This window comes from Polyodon spathula, chromosome 34 (assembly GCF_017654505.1).
Source record: "Polyodon spathula isolate WHYD16114869_AA chromosome 34, ASM1765450v1, whole genome shotgun sequence".
Lineage (NCBI taxonomy): Eukaryota > Metazoa > Chordata > Actinopteri > Acipenseriformes > Polyodontidae > Polyodon > Polyodon spathula.
Window position 1 is genome coordinate 5,884,233 of NC_054567.1, and position 20,915 is coordinate 5,905,147.

General features: G+C 38.4%; 1 protein-coding gene across 1 annotated transcript in view; it reads right to left on the reverse strand.

Annotated features, from left to right (window-relative positions):
- Positions 1-19,786, reverse strand: part of LOC121303639 (nuclear receptor subfamily 6 group A member 1-like) — a 35,036-nt gene extending 15,250 nt beyond the window's left edge. Inside the window, exons 1-2 of the mRNA XM_041234442.1 lie at positions 19,765-19,786; positions 11,138-11,365 (exon numbers count right to left, since the gene is read on the reverse strand). Coding sequence (XP_041090376.1) covers positions 11,138-11,365; positions 19,765-19,780 — 244 coding nt within the window. The 5' untranslated portion in view covers positions 19,781-19,786. The remainder of the gene's footprint in view (positions 1-11,137; positions 11,366-19,764) is intronic.
- Between the last annotated feature and the right edge of the window lie 1,129 nt (positions 19,787-20,915).

Genomic DNA, 20,915 nt, shown 5'->3' on the forward strand with positions numbered 1-20,915 from the left:
TACAGGAAAACAGTTCACACAATAAGTTAAATGGAGTCCATCTGTGTGCAATAAAAGTGGTTCACATGATTTCAGATTAAATGCATCTGTCTCTGTAAGGTCCCACAGTTGGGTAGTGAATTGAAGACCAAGGAAACCAATTTGTGGAAAGGCACAGATCAGGGGAGGGATATAAAAAGATTTCAAAGGCATTGCATGTCCCTTGGAGCACAGTCAAGTCGATCATTAAGAAGTGGAAGGTATACGGTACCACCCAGAATCTGCTTAGAGCAGGCCATCCTCCCAAACTGAGTAGCCGGGTAAGAAGGGCATTGGTCAGAGAAGCAACCAAGAGGCCAATGACAACCCTGAAAGACCTACAGCATTCCATGGCTGAGATAGGAGAAACTGTCCATGCGTCAATAGCTGAGGTACTCCACAAATCTGGCCTGTATGGAAGAGTGGCAAGAAGGAAGCCATTTCAGAAAAAAGCCCATATAAAATCCCATCTGGATTTGCAAAAAGGCATGTGGGAGACTGAAAAGATGTGGCAAAAGATACTGTGGTCCGATGAAACAAGAATTTAACTATTTGGCCTAAATGCAAAGCTTTATGTCTGGTGCAAACCCAACACAGCACGTAACCCAGGTAACACCATCCCTACCATGAAGCATGGTGGTGGCAGCATCATGCTATGGGGATGCTTTTCATCGGCAGGGACTGGGAAGCTTGTCAGGGTAGAGGGCAAAATGGTTGGAGCTAAATACAGACAAATGCTTGAGGAAAACCTGCTTCTGTCTGCAAAAGACCTAAGACTGGGATAGAGATTCACCTTTCAGCAGGACAATAACCCCAAGCACACAGCCAAAGCGACACTGGAGTGGCTTAAAAACAAGAATGTGAATGTCCTAGAGTGGCCCAGTCAAAGCCTGGACTTGAATCCGACTGAGAATCTGTGGAAAGACTTGAAGATTGCTTTCCACCAAAGATTCCCATCCAACTTGACAGAGCTTGAACAATTTTGCCAAGAATGGGTGAATATTGCACAATCCAGGTGTGCAAACCTGGTAGAGACTTACCCCAAAAGACTCACAGCTGTAATTGCTGCCAAAGGTAGTTCTACAAAGTATTGACCCAGGGGGGTGAACACTTATCTACCCAAGACAATTCAGTTTTTAAATAACCCTAACCCTAATCCTCGGATTACTGCAAAAGATTTGACACAAGAATTTAGATAAGATGTTCAAGAAAGTCACGCGCGAACAATTCAACGATCCCTTAAAAACAATACACAAAAGAAAGAGATTGGAGTTTTCCATTGAATACTTGAAGAAGCCTGATGATTTCTTCAACCAAATTTTATGGTCAGACGAATCCAAAACATAACTTGTTTTCACCAAGAAAGCAACAATATGTTTGGAGGAAGAGAGAGAGAATTTAAAGAAAAGTTCATCGTGCCCAGTGTTAAACATGTTGCAGGTTGTGTGATGGCATGGGCTTGTTTTTCTTCCTTAGGCACTGGCAACCTTTGTATTGTAGAAGGATCAATGAATGCTAAAAAATATCAATACATTTTGCATTCTCATTTGTTACACACAGTTCTAGAAGAGGTATTGAACAGAAGTTTGTGTTCCAACAGGATAATGATCCTCAGCATTCTGAGAAGTATAAAAGGAATTTGTGGAGAAAAAAAAGGAAGATTACAGTTAGGGATTGGCCATCTTAGTCCCCAGAGTTGAATCCCAACGAGATGATGTGTATCGACTTGAAGGCTGCTGTTTGCAAAAAAGAAACCAGTGTCGATTGCAGAACTCAAAGCTGTATGTGTTGAAGAATGGGCAAAAATATCTCTGGAAAGATAACAGGAACTGCAAGCTGTAAAGGAAGCTAACGGTAGGCACACCAAATACTAATGTAAGGGAGCCCAGATACTTCTGTCAAAGTATGAAATTAGTTTTTACATGTTATTTTTCATTGTAAGTATGTTATGTCATAATTTGTTGTTTATTATAAAGCTGAATCTCTAATTTATATATTTCAAAAGAATAATTAGAAATTATAGAAATCACTTTCTTTATGGTTTTTCTCTTTTTTTTTTTTTTTTTTTTTTTTTTTTAACTGCCCAAATACTTCAGTCTGTAACTGTATATACATTGGTATATTTGACTAGTCTACTGGTCTGCAGTTTCGAGTGGTGTTATTGGTATACAGTTAAGCAGTTAGTGGAATCTCTCTCACTGGTAGGATAGAGGAAGCTGGAATACAAACCTACAGTCTCCCGTCTCTCATTGCTCCAATCTTCCCTCCCCCACACACCTCCCAGATTTAGGATTTATTCACCTTACAATGTGTTGAAGGTATTATCAGTGAACAGCAGAGGGCGCTCAATCACTTCTACAGAACATTCTACCTCAAATTTAACAATACTGCACATGCCTAATAATCTAAACACACAAACTGTAATTAGTACAGTGCAATGTGAAAATCTGGTTTTACTCAGGGCTTGGTTTTTAAAACTTTCCTTACGTATCTCTTGATAAATAAATTCAGAGAATAATTAAGTATTGAAAACTATACTGAAATGTACATTTTAACTGCAGAACAAATAAACTCACTCTGTGCTTTTACCTCCTTGTGTAGTCTCAATAGCATATCCAGTATAAAGTATATGAGACAGCAATTCAGAATATGCCTTTGAAGATTGAAGCTGAAAGTAGAATTTTGAGTACATGTACTGAAATGACCTTTGTTTTCGTGACCCTGCAGCAGGACAGTTTACATTCTCTTATTAATAGGGGGCGTTCACATCTAATTCTCACAGGGCCTAATACCCCATCTAACACAAAACAGCACCCTTAAAACATTGCATTTCTGACTTATATTTAGCACTCTAGATATTTAAGTCCACCTATAAAAACCCCTGCCAGTATGAGTGCCACCGGCAGGGTTTCACCTCTGATACTGCCATCACTGCTGATCACACTACTGCAGACTAACCACCGCTTAATGGTGCAACAGCACAGCAAATATCATTGCCATTCAGATCTTTCAGCAGTGAGCCTGTGATATAAGCTTGGAGCTCAGGCTAAGATGATTTAATCCGCCGGCTTCTGTTATAACAGCACACTGATGCAATCTGATAGCTTTTCTAAGTGTTGGCTAGTATAAATAGGGTAAAAGATTTAAAACCGTAATAATAATTGTACATATCTTTGCTGTCAGTACAGGGCTGATTTAATAGCTGCACATATTTTCAGGGCACCCCGAGCAGATGAATCTGGGAGACTGCAGTCCAAGCGATCTATTCCTTGGCTAGTGCATTCTGCAGTTGTGCTGGGGTTTCTAAGCAAGCAGATCTGAGCCTGACACGCTGTTCTAGTTCAATCTAGCTTTTCAGCCAGCCTGATCCAGATTAGAATCTGCCTTGTGGGGCACTTTGTGCAGGTCAAACAGAAAGGCAAGCAACTTAGCAACTGGTGACTTCCACTTGCCCACACAACAATGCTAAACAGTTGGCTTTGGGACAGAAGCAAGCTACATGGTTTAAAAAGCTTTGCAATACAATATTGGGAAGACTACAGAATGCAAACCAGACCAGCTAATGGTCTCTACCACAGCGAAAGAGAATCCCTAATATTTATAGGAGAGAGTGTATATTGCACCCCCATAAGCCAGACAAAGGCACATTTCAACTGGAACTAATCATTGTTAACTGCTTGGTAATTTCAATGCTGTGTTTGCACATGAATGTCAGTGTGGCTTTGACAGGTAACATCAATACATTGCTTTCTGTGGTGATGGGAGATCCCAGTGGAATATTTTTTGTCTTGGATTTCTCCTGCTTTAAGACTCAAGGAAGCTGCTTGAAATGTCAGAATACTGTACTATAAATAGGATGCAAAGCAATTTCATTGCAGGGTGGTCTGTCATGCCACTGGAGACCAAATCCATTGTGCTAATTATGCAGCAGCCTGTCACCCACATGCAGTGAGCAGCTTCCAGTGGAGAGAACTCTTCAAACCTAATGTCTTCATTTCCAGCTTGAACCGGTACAGTGTGAGCCATTTGACCTAGGGTTCAAAAGGCTTTACAAAGGGAGCACCCAAGATCTAAATAAATATACAAACAGCTACAGCTAGTGCCTGCGAGTGAATCTGGAAGAGATTCCACCCATTACTATAAACACTCAGTCTAACATCTGAATCAACTAACAACAACACTAGCAGGACAACAGGGGAAACAAAACTAGAATTCATTAGATTTAGTATCTTCATTGTCTGGAAGGTACAGTCAAGGTACAGCACAGGAGTAATCGCTCAGTAACGAGGTCCAAACAGCTGATTGAGCAATCTGTCACGCTTTTTTACTACAGTAAAGTGCCACCTTTTGTACTGAAATCTATTTGAATTTGCAAGCTAACGAGGTGAAAACAGCTGATTGGTGGATTAGTAAGAGAGATTCCTACGGTAATTAGTGTGTTTATTATTTAATTCTATGTGAATTGGACATAACAAGATCCAAACAGTTTGCCCGAACTATACGCGTGCTTAACACGGTATAAATGATGCTGTTATTGAAATCAATGGGAATGGCAAACTATTTGTCCGATATAAATGGCTGCCCGAAATAACCCTGTACAGAATAAGTGGTGGATGCTGTACTGAAATATTCAAACACTGTATTTAAAATGATCAATACAGGGCTGCACCAAAATACTAGAGGCCTGTATTTAAATTTCATTCAGTGATGTTAATAAAACATCCCCCAGGGGAAAACACCAGTGGAGCTTCGGCAGAGAAGGTGCTGTTTGATCATTATAATAGACCCTAGTGTGGTCATATCTAGGAATACATTAGCAGAGTTAGCTTTTTGGACTGCAGTACTGGTTTGACATTTTTGAGTTAAAGCAATCCATATTGACATATATGTCGAATTAATTCTGTGCCAGTTCTGTGGTAAGTGTGCAGAACAATGACGACTGTCCAAGTATTTTTTTTCAAAGAGTTTTTAGTGTTCAAATATCTTTAGAGTGGTACAGATTAGGATTAGGAATCACATCTGAGCAGCCGTGTTGGTTGGTGAGATTCTACTGTACTATAACAGTAGTTGAGAGAAGACTTAATAAATACTGGTATATCAATATAAATGGCAAAGATCTACATTTACACTGCCACCTCAGACCTAAGCAGACTCAGGTCCGACTGATCGTTGAGATTCTTATTTTCCACGTAGCTTTTATACTATGAGCTGGCTTAGGTCCAAATGAGCGCACATACCATCTAAAATTACAACGGGTGCTCGGTGACGTCATGACAACCACTGGAGGGATGACAAGTTTTCCCCTCCCCAAACCACAAAAGGTGGAAGAGGCAGAGTGGTATTACAAACAAACACCACAGTGTCGTGTTCATATTGCAGGGGCTCATCTTAAATATATAATTATCTTGCAGTCTACGAGAAACATGGTTATTCGTTTAGACAGTGTCTGACACAACATAGCGGTTCCTGACCCATGTGTTATTTAAAGGATTTCACCTCAAGTAGGATGAGTAACTTTGCTGTTTATTACTGTAATAATAAAGATTGTTGTTTTCAAAAACAACTCTATTCCGTTTCTTCACCAATATTATCTCACCTTGTGTGTGTGTGTATATATATAATGTACACACACAAAGACGGTGTGTAAAAGTGTGTTTGAAACTAAACCAGTAACTAAGAGGTTTACAATAAAATAACTGGGAAAAATACAATCCAGGATAGTTTTTGTATAAAATTATTTTTGATAACTTTTTTTTTTTTAATAATTCTCACCGATACACTCAAATATTACACTTTTGTTTCGCTGACGTCCTCCAGGGTCTGCACCTGTTTAACAAAGCAAAAATGTTATTGTCGAAAGTTTACATAGCCCAATGTATGGATATTTGGAGTATGTACACTTTTGACGACAACTTAATAATAAAACGTAGATATTTACAAATACTCCCCAATAGAAACAGTTAATAAATTCAAATCTTCAGGACGCTCGTGCCTCAAGCCGTTCTTCTCTTTTTGTGACGCTGCAACGGCACTGCAGCGTCTTCCTGTTTCGATTCCGTGGGGGAGGAGCCGAGTGGCACTCACGTTGTGCGTGTGCTGTTCTAAAGTCCGGCGAGTTTACTCTGTCTTTCCGACGGACCGACGCTGGCGCGGCGTCACGTCTTTAATTGGCCATTTCTAGGGTAGCTGAGAGTAGGCCGTGTGTGTTTACACTGCAGAAAAATGACCTGAGACAGCCCGTCCTAAAAAAAGCCAGTGTAAACGCACCATTGGTTAGGGATTGTTTGTAGGGATTTAAATGCTTTAAATCAATAACTTCTGAAGTTTACTATGCAATAAATCATGCTAGATCTTGATTAGGTACTCAGTGATTTTCTATTCCAACCAGCAGAATTCTTAAATCAGCTGTAATCAGTCTTTTGCATATCAAACAAGGTCTGGAAATAAATCTTTGTCTTTGCATAGCAACCTTATCTCTGTCTTATTTGAATAAAAAAAAAAAAAAAAAACCCCAGCAAATTCAAGGTGTGCCTCTTCTGAGCAATTTAAAAATTACATTAAAACCCACTAAGATAAGAAATCAATTTTATAAAAGTGCTTTTTTACTCTTGACTTGAAAACTGTAATGGTCCCAGCTTCCCTGACAAACGAAGGCAGAGCATTCCATAATTCAGGATCTCTACAAGAAAAAGCCCTCCCTCCTCCCGTGTTGCTTTTGTTGACCCTGGGAATAACCAGCACCTGTGCCTTCTGCCAGTTCTGTTGTCAATTCAACACTGGTCTTTTTTCTGTTCCTTAAGCATATCATCTTCAAGTATTGCTCGTCCTTGTTAGACAGCTTTTTGGGTCTTCCAGTCCTGTGTTTGTCAATTACAGATGATGTTTCTCTGTACTTATAGATTATGCTTCGGATCCCACACTCAATGTTTTTCCTTTATGCAAGTCAAAGTTGTTATAATAGTAGAAAACACTAGTGGAGGCTTTGAGTACATTGTTGCAACTCATAATGCATCAGAGTAGAAAAATGCAGCATGTCTACCACTTTTGCACAGCAGTGTATACAATTTGTAATACCTTGAATCTCATCGTTCTTCCAAAACACAGTGCCACAGATAAGTCAAATAAATCCACAAATTAAGACGACACCGGAACTGTGTTGCTAGACAATAATCCTAACATTTTGCTCGCTGTGCCGCCAGCTTCTACAAAGGAACACTGAAGCTTTTAACAAATCCTATGGGAAAGAATGAGCGTAGAGAAGCAGGGTTTATGTATGGTAGTGAATACATTCGTCATCTTGTAACACTACAGAACTGCTGAAACACGTTAAAACATGTGTTACCAGTTCAGTAATTTGTGTCCAAAGCAGTAAATCACTGTAGAACTCCATCAGCCATAAAGCTAAACAAATACTTTGTAGACAGCTGTTTAATATTATTTATCAATACATTATTTATCAACGTAAATGCTGTACATGGTCATTTTCTTTTTTAGTTTGTTTTACCCCCCCCCCCCCCCCCACCCCAAAACAGGGGTAATATGTTCACTTTTCCTGGTTTTAGTCAGAATTCTTGCGCCAGTATTCTGAACAAGCTGCAAGCGGGATACTGCATGTTTTGGACACCAGAAAAAAGTGCATTACAATAATCAATTCTAGATGAAACAAAGGCACGCATTAGTCTGTCTACATCAGATAAGGAAAGAATTGGTTTAAGTTTGGCTATATTTCTCAAATGGTAAAAAGATACTTTAGTAACTTCCCTAATATGAATCGCAAATGATAGATCAGATGACTCCCAAACTAATTTCTAGTTTAAGTTTTGATGAGAGACTGCAAGGGTCGAGCTCATGTAATCCCACAATTCCTTTTAATTGGTTCTGTGAACCCATTAGCATAACCTCGGTTTTATCTGAATTCAACATTAGAAAATTCTGTGACATCCAATGCTTGACATGCAGCTAGTTTTCACACTGTCAGGATAAGCCACAAGTGGATTTTTTTTAAAGCATTTTACAGCATAAGGGAATCCATCTTGATTACATCAATCACTTCTTTTCAGGAGGAATCCTAGAATAGGCACAGGCGAGTGGTTGATGCTATCCAGTGTGATGAGACCCTTAGTTTCTGAGAAGTGTTATTTTAGATTTCATAAGATACTTCAATCTTTACAACAGGATTTAAAAAAGACATGAAAATAAATCTCAATATCAACATTTCCACTGAAGTTAGTTTTTCCAATCAGCACTCGTTTATATGCCTCTCATGAATCCCTTGTAACAGATTGATTGTATTATAAAATGCTAAAATGTTTTCTGACATGCACCTGGGTCAGTAGCACAGAGGGAATGCATAGAGCATGTCAGTATTATTATTTGTTTATTTATCAGATGCTTATCCAAGGCGACTTACAGAGACTAGTGTGTGTGAGCTATGCATCAGCTGCAGAGTCACTTACAACAACGTCTCACCCCAAAGACAGAGCACAAGGAGGTTTAGTGACTCGCTCAGGGTCACACAGTGAGTTAGTGGCTGAGTCAGGATTTGAACCAGGGGCCTCCTCGTTACAAGCCCGTTTCTCCACTGGCCCACACAGCAACGGCTGAACTCTATAAAGCCTACTGTGTTTGTTGATTTATTATGTAGGTTTTACTAGTTCTAAAGCTATTAAAATATTTTTTTTGTTAACTGACACTGCATTTGATAAGTAAAAGCATGTGCTATCTACCAGTACTGCTCGCATCATAAGGGTTGATGTTTATGTTTTAATGCATTCTCATTGCTTTTTGAATACTGTTTATATACAGTACAGACCTTTGCTGCAAACGTTGTTTTCCAGTATTGTACCTTATATTGCAATATAAACTGCATGCATGTTATTGTACGTCTGATGTTGTTTGAAAATGTAATTTTTATATATATTTTCTTTTAGTGATTATTCTGTTATACTGTGTTGGAAAGCTTGTTTCACAATCTAGTGTGTGTTTCCTAAAAGCGCCACTCTCATTTATCCATCAGGGGAGCTTGTGGCAGAAGGGCTGGATAAACCTGACTGTACCGGTTATCCTGGTCGGCCTGTGCAACAGTTTAAAAAGTTACCGTGCAGGTGTGAACATCGCGCTTATTAAAATATCACATCTCTGTTTTTAACCCTTAAGCCATCTGAAACATGACCTTGTCTGAAAGTGGTAGAGGATACAAAGACCTCACTGTTACTGAATGTTAATTATGTTGCTGAAATGCTTATCAAATAAAATAAATAATGAGATGAACATAATTTATATTTATGGATGTTTTTATAAGCAGGTGAACTTTAACAGCTTTTGTAATAATTAAAACAATCATAGCCTGGCCATGACCCTTTCAGAAAGCTTGCTGGCTTCATGCTTCACAGAACAGTGTGAGATACACTAACCACCTCAGATGTGAAAACTCCCTGCAAGAAGGGTAATTACATTTAAAACTGCACTGCCAAGGAATCATGGCCAGTTACCAATATACAGCGGGCTACATTCTCAAAGCTGTATACTCTGAATCGTTACCAAAGAATTGTAAGTAGTCGAATGTTGTTTCAAAGACAATAGGTGAAGTTGCTGCCACTTCCTGGCACTTCGTGTGTTGCAATTCAAACTTGCTGTGATCAGACCTTGTGATCCATAGCAAGGGTCGAGGATTGAGCAGTTTATATTTGAAGCTGTTACATAAGACTGTCTGGTTAGCTAATATTACAAATTAGCAAGGTGGCTTTGTGGTTCATGCCTTAATAGGTAACAAAGTCAAAGAACTGTGAGTATCAGTACTTCTAATCCTGCTCTCTACCCCTGAGTTTACCAAAGAGACAGTTGGTGACAGAGAGTCAAGATGCGCTGCCGCTTAGTGGGCAGGAGGGCTTGCCTGGAGCTGAGCTGATCAGAAGGTCCTGATTGGCTTTGGGGGGGCGTGCCCGGAGCTGAGCTGATCAGAAGGTCCCAATTGGCTGGGGGGGGGGGGGGGGGTTCCATGGAGCTGAGCTGATCAGGCGCCCAGGGAGCCTATGCCTGTTCAAGAACACAGCAGCACCACTGGCAACCGCACGGCCACAGGCATGCAGACAGGTGCTGAGCGAAAATCTGCTGTATTTACATCGAGGATGTAAACGGAGGAGAACGTCCGCTCCGCAGGATAACTACTACGGAACCCTTCAACTACAAGATGGTGTCTGTGAAGGCACCACCCTGCCAGGACCATCAGGAAGACCCAGAGGCCAGGACTTGGGGAGCAACAGTGGTAGGTCAGTTTAGGGGATCTGATCCCAAACTAAGTATAGAGAGGGTTTAGTAGGTTCCTGGAGCGGGACGTCTTGTTTAGTGAGGCTAGCGCTCGCCTTGTGTGGCAAACCTTTATTTTTAGCTTTGTTTTCTTTTCTTTTCTTTATTAAGTCCAGTGCTAGGATTACCATTGTTGGTAACCTAGCGTCGGGCAGGTGTTGTTTATTAATTCTGCGCGCCTTTGTGGCGTGTCAACACCCACTGCTCTGTGTCTGATTCAGTATCATCAGCGACGACCCACGTAGGTATTTTCAGCAGCATTCTTATTCAGCACCACACCTTATCCACAAACATCTTAAAAAAAAATAAACTGATCTACTGTTAATCAACAAAACTAACAGGTCACCAGAACATCAAATCACTATTAAGGTGAATTGAAGCCTCAAGCCTAAGAAAACCGACTCTTCATCATACCAACCCTGCCTGCGGTGGTGTAAACACAGAATTTCATTGTTAAATGAGATTACTGGCCCAATCCGGGTCCCATTCAGGTTTTAGTAAGATGAGATTCAAATTATTCACATAAAATAACCAGTGGTGTTATAGTGGGGGTTGTAGCATCCCAAACACAGTACAAATTAGAACACAGTCAAAAAGCATACCACAAAAAATGTTTGTAATATTGTTTCTACAGTACTCGATAATGCCTTATTAAGGAATTGAAATCTATTAGGCATTAATAAAGTGTTAATGGGGGGAAAATGAGCTAGTCCAGAGCGTTGTATGCACACTGAAACTATATAAGCAGGCCCTTGTCCCCGAGGTTTGCAGTTTGGAACCACTGCATGCATCAACAATAACGGTGTCTCGTTACCTTTCCGGTTCATTCCCATCTGTAAACACTTGAGCAGCCGGCAGTACTGGCATCTGTTCCGCTGCTTGCGGGACATCTCGCAGTTCTTGTCCCGGCTGCAGCGGTACACCCTCTTGTTGCAGATGCTGCGCTTGAAGAACCCCTTGCACCCCTCGCATGAGATGATGCCATAGTGCAGCCCAGTGGCTCGGTCCCCACAGATAAGGCAGGTTCGATCAGCACGGTCATCTGGAAAGAACAAAGAAAAGGGCTTGATTGAACTCCTTGGCTGGCTCTCTTTATATACAGGGAAGAGACCCCATGTATGCTGGTCAATAGTGAGGTCATTCCTGAAGCTGAATTACTGAGAAATGTATACATATGTCTGTGTTTAGAAATCAGGTAGTAATTGGTTTTACATCTAAAGCAGTAGCATACATTTATGAGATTCTTAATGCTAAGGCTGCGTTTACTGTCATACAGAGATCAACAGCATGGGCTGATAGAGGGTATTTATTAGAGCGAAAGATGCTACTGTAAATATTGTTTTCAAAAGAGTCCTTTAAAAAATGTATTCGACAGAGCTTTAAAAGAAGGGAAAAAAATCTCCATTCATTATTTTCAAGTGAAAATAGCACGCAAATGATTACATTACTTCAAGCAATAGAAACTGACACATTACTCTGGGAGACTGAGGCACATTTTAACATCCTCGTCATGACAGGACAGGGCTGGAGAGCAGCGGATCTGGACTCTATCAACGACTAAGGCATTTAATAAGTAGGATTATCACGCAGAATGGAACAACAGTAAGAGTCCAAAGAGACTAACTCAGGTTTTCTCTACATTAGTTTGCTTTGATCTCCATGTATTCCAAGCTGCAGTACATTTATTTTTCTGCTGAATTTGGTGGCTCCCATAAAAAATAAATAAAGCTGAATCGAGATATGGGACACGCTGCTAAATGAGTAAAAGGTACCAGTATTTGGTAGGCCTCAATTTGCAGCTCTGAGTGCCTGTGTGAGCTTGAGCAGAAATCCTTCACATCCAAGAGGCGAGAAACAGTAACATTGCCAGCCCTCTGTTTGCTTGTTTAGATGAGATCAGCTTGAACACAACAGCAAGGTTCAATATAATGACATGCTGAGATGTACAAATAAAAAGAATCAGAAGAAATCACACTAAACACAAACAGATGCAAGACCATTTGAAAGTTCATGGGCAGGGTTTATGCTGGAATGAAAAGTAATGAATAGTCACTTAAAATAGCACACTGAATTACACAGTATTACAGACCTCGCTTTCCAAATAGACCACACAAATATAGGGCAACTATATACAAACAGCTCTGAATTTAAAAAAAAAGAAGAAGTTACAATTGGCACAGCAGGCAAAAGCATCCCACCCCATATTAATTCTAGGATGTTCTCCAAAGATTCTAGAACATCCTTGCTCTCCTTGTGCTTTCAGAGAATGACAAATAAATGCCTTTTGAATTTCACCTTAAACAGTTAATAGTCAAATATTATTTATTTATGTCACTTTTTCAATCCTGTAATCACTGTTCTGGGGGATTACAAATATTTTTGTACTGCAGTTTATTTTAGTTTTAAGAATTATTTATCACTGCTTTACACAGGCCTTTAGAAGGACAATGTTTTCACTTTAAATACACTGAAAAATAAAAGACTGAAATAAAATGTACCAGTGTTGGTCCTTCCATGTTTAGGTAAACTAATCTGATTAATAAAACCCCCATTCTGTGGCAAAAAGAAGGGTTCTTTTATTTTAGAAAGGGTAAAACAATATTTTTAAATAACCATAAAATAAATCTGTTTTGATATGCTCCCATTAGAACAGATTACTGATTATCACTCTCTCCCAGACCGCACTTCCTATTTGATTATTTGCATTCATCTAAGATTTAATTAGTGACATCTAACCCCCTTCACAAGAAGATGAACTGCATTAAAAAATGTTTTCATATATATGCATTCATGAGCACTACAAGGGATTCTTTCTTTATTCTGTGGACATGAAATCTAATGCAATCTGGGCTGAAAAATGCAGTCGCCTAGGTAACAGCTGACAAAACACAGCACACACTTTAGGATGAAAAAGCTGCTTCAAATCTTAAATAGCATAATCCCTCCCTTTAATTATCAGATGAAAATACACAAATCTTAAATAACATAATCCCTCCCTTAATTTATAAATGAAAAAACACAAATCTTAAATAACATAATCCCTCCCTTAATTTATAAATGAAAAAACACAAATCTTAAAATAGCATAATCCCTCCCTCAATTTATAAATGAAAAAACACAAATCTTAAATAGCATAATCCCTCCCTCAATTTATAAATGAAAAAACACAAATCTTAAATAGCATAATCCCTCCCTCAATTTATAAATGAAAAAACACAAATCTTAAATAGCATAATCCCTCCCTCCCTTTATAAATGAAAATACACAAATCTTAAATAGCATAATCCCTCCCTCAATTTATAAATGAAAAAACACAAATCTAAAATAGCATAATCCCTCCCTTCATTTATAAATGAAAAAACACAAAATCTTAAAATAGCATAATCCCTCCCTTAATTTATAAATGAAAAAACACAAATCTTAAAATAGCATAATCCCTCCCTCCATTTATAAATGAAAAAACACAAATCTTAAAATAGCATAATCCCTCCCTCCATTTATAAATGAAAAAACACAAATCTTAAATAGCATAATCCCTCCCTCCATTTATAAATGAAAAAACACAAATCTTAAAATAGCATAATCCCTCCCTCCATTTATAAATGAAAAAACACAAATCTTAAATAGCATAATCCCTCCCTCCATTTATAAATGAAAAAACACAAATCTTAAATAGCATAATCCCTCCCTCCATTTATAAATGAAAAAACACAAATCTTAAATAGCATAATCCCTCCCTCAATTTATAAATGAAAAAACACAAATCTAAAATAGCATAATCCCTCCCTCCATTTATAAATGAAAAAACACAAATCTTAAATAGCATAATCCCTCCCTTCATTTACCAGATGAAAAAATGCAACACTGGGAGAGTATTAGCTAAGGCCTCTTAAATTTCTTTTTCTTGTCCTGTATAACTTGGTGGGGACTAAACTCAATCTAAACCCTACCCCCACCCTGTCATAAATCCCTAACAGATGGGAAGATGCCATGGTTACCATGAATAGCAGAGCTTTGCAAGCCTTTGCAGCGCAAGAATGCAGTTCTATCCAATTTACCACATTCATGCTTCAGTAATTAGCAAGGGTTATAAAAACACACACACACACACATATATATATATATATATATATATATATATATATATATATATATATATATATATATATATATATATATATATATATATATATATATATATATATATATATATATATATATGCTCATAATTATGATATCATCTAACACTGTTTGACAGCAGACCAGTGAGATGCTATATGGTATAGATATTTTAAATTCCAGTCTTCTGGCCTGTTTAAGGATTTATAATTGTGCAAATAGTGTAATCCTCACGATAGAAGTCCCTTGATATACGATTATCACGTGGTCTGAATATTGTCCTCCAGCCTAAATGCAAATCGTCATAATTAAATGATTAGCCTTTGCCATAAATATTAGGTCATGAAAATAAAGAATCTTTGAAGAACAATACTTATTTGAACAGAGTGATTTAAGAAGGCTGTATAATAATAAACCTTGGTGACCTACTACAGGATCACAGACTATCTCTCCCCCCTCTACTTTAAAGTCAAACTGCTAGTTTTAAGCCCAATTAGATAACTGCAGAAGCACAGCTACTGGCTCCTGCTTCGAATACCCCTAAAGGATTTCTCAGTGAACCCTTTCAGGAGCCACCCTTGCCTAATGGTCACTGACTCCTGACCTTTGGTATTTGTCACTAATTAATGCAAGCCTGTTGTATAAGAATGCTGGCTTCAGCAGGCTTGCACTTGAGTTAGCAATGACCTTTACACCCCCTCCCCTGCTTTTCATTTTATGAGAAATAGTTTTGTGGTGGGACAGACCTCATCTGCTTCTGGGGGATGTGTCAACAACATGTCAAAAACAACAAACTCTTCTTACACCTCTCACTTAGATCGGGAACGGTCATTTTTTATTGACATTTGAGATATTTGTCCAAACATCAGCCAGCTCCTTATCTCCTTATGTTTCATTAAGTGCTACTACATAGAGTCTAAAAGACTGCATTTACAGTAATCTCTTTAATAAAGCTGTTACTTCAGTGCAAATATTTGTTCACTTGTTTAACGCTAGTAAAAAGGTAACATATTTGCAAGTAACATGATAATTGATTACTGTTCTGTTACCGTTTCATAAACCTTACTAAGTCCCACCTTTAAAGTGTATAATTTGAACAGTTTTGTTTAACCAGAATTATTTGCGCTGGTGCAAAGACTGAGCTTTTGAATGGCAAGTAAGAGCAAAAATTGTATTGTTTCTACTTTTTAATGGTGCAAAGACTTAAAACCATGGTCTGCTATTTCACACATGGAAGTAAAAGGATGACCCAGATGTTATCAGCTAGGAGACAGCTTGGGGGCTCATGTATTGAATGCAACGAAAGTGCAAGGAATGCGCATTACACAGACACTCACACACATGTGCTAAATAGGGAGTAGAGAGTTCTAAAACTCAGGGCTGAAGTGCAAACAAGATCAATATGACATGTGATGTGGAGTCTGCAGAGCTGAGCTTGTGAATGGAGTGTTCTAGGAAGGAACTATGTACTGTACTACCAAGAAGTCTAAACCATGCTTCAAATCTATTCCAGTTTCCTACAGTGAAAGCTTAAAAGGCATGAAAGAAAATGTGCCCAAACTAAAATGCCGAAGCAGTTGTGGTCAATTCCAGTGTAATTAAAGACGTGCAGTCTTTACATTGTATATAGCATGCTTGTTTGTTTGTTAACACTGAAGTGAAGAGCAATTCAATCAAAAAAAATACAGCACTTTGTGACCTGTGTTTCCTATTCAATCAAACAAACCACTGTAAAAACTAGCTAAGTGGCACAAACTAATAATAACTCCATTTAGAACCCATATTGAGCCACCAGAACGTTTAGTTGAACTAAAACAATGTGCAGGTTGTTGTGCAGACTCACATAACATTAGCGGATTTGTGTTTCATAATCTTGATTTGAGTGGAGTGAGTTTCATGTATTTGTTGTTTGTATATTTTAAACAACACCAAACAGTATCTGCTGCTTGGGGAAAGACAATAATTACTATTTTTTCTTACTTAAATGTTTCACTTAAAATATTAATTTTTGTGTAGTTTAAACTACATTAGGGTCATGATACCTGATGCATTGGCTTTGTTCCGCTAAAGCTATTGTAACAGTAGTGTTAACTCAAACACTGGTGCCACTGCAGTGGTGTGTGAGAGTGAGAAAGCAGTCACAAACTCAACCTCATCTTGAACTCTAAGCATTTTATGGTCTTTACCTAATAATCCCTCCCCCATGGCACATTAAAGGGACATTGTTCCCCAAAGGTCACAGGAGGTTTCATACCAGATTTTAATACAAAATGAAAACACAACTGGCTTTTTAAACCCTTCTGGGAGAGATGTCTATTAATGTAAGAGTCATAACGTTGAGGGGTGGTGTGATCTTATCTTAACATGCTTCTGCTGTTATTTTAAAGTTAACAATGCATTCAATCAAACTGTTGGAAGGTGTAATAAAATTGCATCCATCTGTAGATCATCTTTCAAAGTTTTCCCCGTGGCTAGGGGTGGATTTCATTTAAAAACAAGCTTAAAAAAGGATTCTCTGCATATTACCCATCTCTAAGGCGACATTCAATCAAGAGTTTCAGACACACAGTGCAGGTGTTAAACGAAGGGCTTTTTGAATGTTGACATGAGCTTTGTGTTTTTTTTTTATGTGTGGAAGTTCAATTAGCAAGTGCCATAGTACAATGAAATAATATGGGTCAAAACATGTTGTATTTTCTGATTTAATCCATCTACCAAATACATGCAATTTATACACCCAAATGGATTTAAATATTGGGGGGTGCTGTGTGTGTGTGTGTGTGGGGGGAGGGGTTTTTGTGTGTGTGTGTGTGTGTGTGTGTGTGTGTGTGTGTGGGAGGGATAAGTAGTAACATTTCCCAAAATTAGTCAGATTCTTATCTGCTGGTATAACAATGAATGTACCATGTATTGTTAATGGAAAAATCCCTGGGATGCAGTTTTGTGTGTTAAAACAAAACAAACAAACAAATAAATAAACATAATATATATCTTCTTTATGTGAGGCCAACTTCAATATTGAAGTTTTCTTCATAAAACTATTACAACAATATTAAAACAAGAAGCCATGTAAGAAATGTATATATGTTTTAAATGTTGATTGTGTTAATTTTTGAGAAAATTATCTTGAAACTTTTCATTTTAAAGGAAAAGCACATTAAGATACAGTCAGATGTTTTTCTTAAATTATACTTGTGATGGTGTCAATTTGAGGGTAGCAATGAAAATGTTAATTGAGTACATGTATGGGTGTTACGCACCCCGATATCCAAGAATTCATGGTAATACTTTAAACACAGTCAGTTTACATTTAACCCTTTACTGGTATCACAGATTGGATTCAGTCTGTGTTTCCTGTTTGTTTCCAGGTAGCTTTCTGTAGAAAATTGTTTAATTTCCGGTTTGCTTGTTTGTTTAAGAAAATATAAATACATGCAATTAACAAAATGCATGAGAGACAGTATTCATTTTCACTAAATCAACACATCATCACTACTGATGCTACATGAAAATAAATACAAATTGAAAGCATGTTTTACTAAACACAATTCTTAGCTAAAAATGAATTGAATTGGTCCTTACAGAAAATAAATAGATCTAAATACTTTTCTATTTACAGTAGAAGGATAACAAAGTGAGTGCTTGGGTTTAAACCAATCACAATGTCAGAAGAAACCCATGCTGATCGCTGGCTAAATATAGCCTCCATTGTTGTGTGCAAAGCCCTGACCTTACCCCCTGTTATTGATCTTCACACAGGCTTTATTTCCCTCCCCCAGCTACAGCAGCAGCCCCATCCCCCGTCACAGGGGATCACTAAAGAAATAGCACTTCCTGCCTGCCGAGAATAACATGGTGAAAGACCAGATTGTACTGCCTCACAGATATGACTCAATAGAATCAGCTAAAACCAAACCCTGTGTGTGGCCGGCTGCAGCAAGGGTTCATTCAAAAGAACAATACCACACAGTATCAAGTGGCATTCGATCCCATTCAAGTGGGGAAATAATATGAAACACATAGAAATTAGATTGAAAAAAATAATGGTTTTAAATTTAACAAAAAAAGCCCATTACAGATTAGTAGGAGGTAATATGATTCAGAGAATCAAATGTAGAATCGAAAATGGGCAGAAGACAAATTACTGTACTCTGTTTGTTTTGAGACTTTACCAGTAGTTTAGCAACTGCAGATGAATTGCTTTACTAAAGAAATGCTTCTCCTTAATGGTTAATCCTAATCGTCTTAAACTCATCCCCAGCTGTTAGGCACAGAAGCAAGGAAATCTCCCGTTTCAGCTGATCACTGCAGTGAAACACGTCACCAAGGCATGTGATGACAAAAAACAACAACAACAACAACAACAACAACAACAACAACAACAACTATCACACCGAATAATACATACAGAGAAGCCCAACATACAGACATGCATGCATCTCACTTTCACAAGGGCAAGCCAGTTTGAATTGGATTTCTAAAACAATGCACAGACATCCCAGTGCAAACATTTCCAGCAGAGGCGTTTCAACTAGCTGTGTTTAATTCTCACATCTAAATCCTTATATAAACAACAGTATACACACACTGTGAACAGGCTCTTGTTTTCTCATATCAATTCAATTCAAAGTTTTGAAAATCTGCTCAGCGGCGCAGTTCACAGTCATTTATGGAATACTTCCTCAAAACAAATCTGATGGTCTGAGCGCCCATGATGATAAAGAAAGATCTCAATTAGAGAACAATGTGAGTTCATTACACAAGAGAAGGGAAATACGAGTTTGACTGGAGCAGTGGGGTGTCAGCCCCAAGCTGAGGACTGCAGGCTTTATGATCATCAGATGCTTTTAGCACTTCACTTAAACAAGAGAAAATGAAAGATGCAGCAGCACAGGTATTGAGACAGCAGATTTAAGATTTAAGCCTACACCCCACTACCACCTTAAGCATTGTGCTTCCATGCAAACTAAATATAAAAGATGTGAAGTGCAAAGCAGCTGTGGGGCAGTATCAGCCCCTGGGGGGCAAAACGATCTTATCTGGAGCCACCCTGACCCTGCTGCTATCAACAGAAAGGGGATCAACATTTCCCAGGTGGGTCAGCGAGTAAGAAATTAATAATACACCACTTAACCCCCAAATGCAAAAAACAAACAAAGTCTTAAAAACACAAGGATATTGTAGCTTGTTCCCCACTTAAGTTTAACAAACATTTAAATTAAACAGAATATTTAAAAAAAAAATGGAGGTCCCTCTCAATAAAGACACTCACACACTTTCACTTAAGAGGTTAAGAAAACAAAAACCATGCCATGACTGTACCTTCCCATGTATCCATTTCATGCTTCTTCCAGTTTGCCAGTCACTTGCCTGGCAGCCATTAAAACATATATCTGCTACAAAACAGTCCCAAGCAGCAGCAGCACCACCACCTCATGTTTCTTTCTCTCACTAATGCCAACCTCTTTCTGCTAGCTGAGCTTGGGATGCAACAATCAGTTTACAAGCGGTCATGTGACTGCAGAGTTCAAGCCCTAAGGTCACAACTTTACCGAAGGGCCACTGCTGGCCAGGGTTATCAAAGTGGAACTGATAGCACTATTTTCTCCACTTAATGCTACCCCCACCCAAATGAACCCTGCAGCTTCAATTATAACATCTGGTCAGACGTGTTCAAGTATATACACATACATACATAAACATTGGATTAAATCAGTGATAAAAACCAACACAAACATACAGCTGCAATGCATTAATTGCTGAAACGTTTAAAAAATTGATTTACTAGGCTTTACTATGTATATAAAAGTCAAGACAAGAAACTACTGCTACATAAATCGCCAATGAAACATAACTTAATACTCAACCATAAAACTGTATGTGGTCAAGCAGACAAACATTTTGGCAAAATGTCTTCAAAATGTCATTTGGCAAAATAAAATCACTGATAAAAATCACATTTTTTTTAGAAAGATTAACTCGTTTTTTATTGTTTGAGCTAAGCAAGGCCACCCATTAAGGTCTACAGTAACCTCCCAGCACGACCCATCAATTCCACTGTTGAACCAAGGACTGGAAATGAGCACAGTTCAATGAATGAGTTTCAATCACCCTATACTACAAACACAGAAACACATCCGAATCTGGCTGAAATCTGAGTAGAATATGCCATGTATTACAAATGCTGACCAAAAGCCAGCTGGCAAGCATTGTAGGCATTTACCTTCCATAAAGTTTGTCCCTTGCTTCATCCCAGGAATATCACAGAAGCCTTCAGAAAATCATGTTTTGTTTGTGCTCCTGATCAGTTAGCCATGTCCATAACACTGCAGGAAGCACATCTCCCTCAGCCTGCCACTATGCTGATAGCAAGAGATCTGATCCTTATGCTAATGAGCTGTGAGGTCACAGATAATGGGCTTTTCACATTCAAATGCAAAAACTTGAAGTGAAGGATTTAAAAAAGAAGGTGA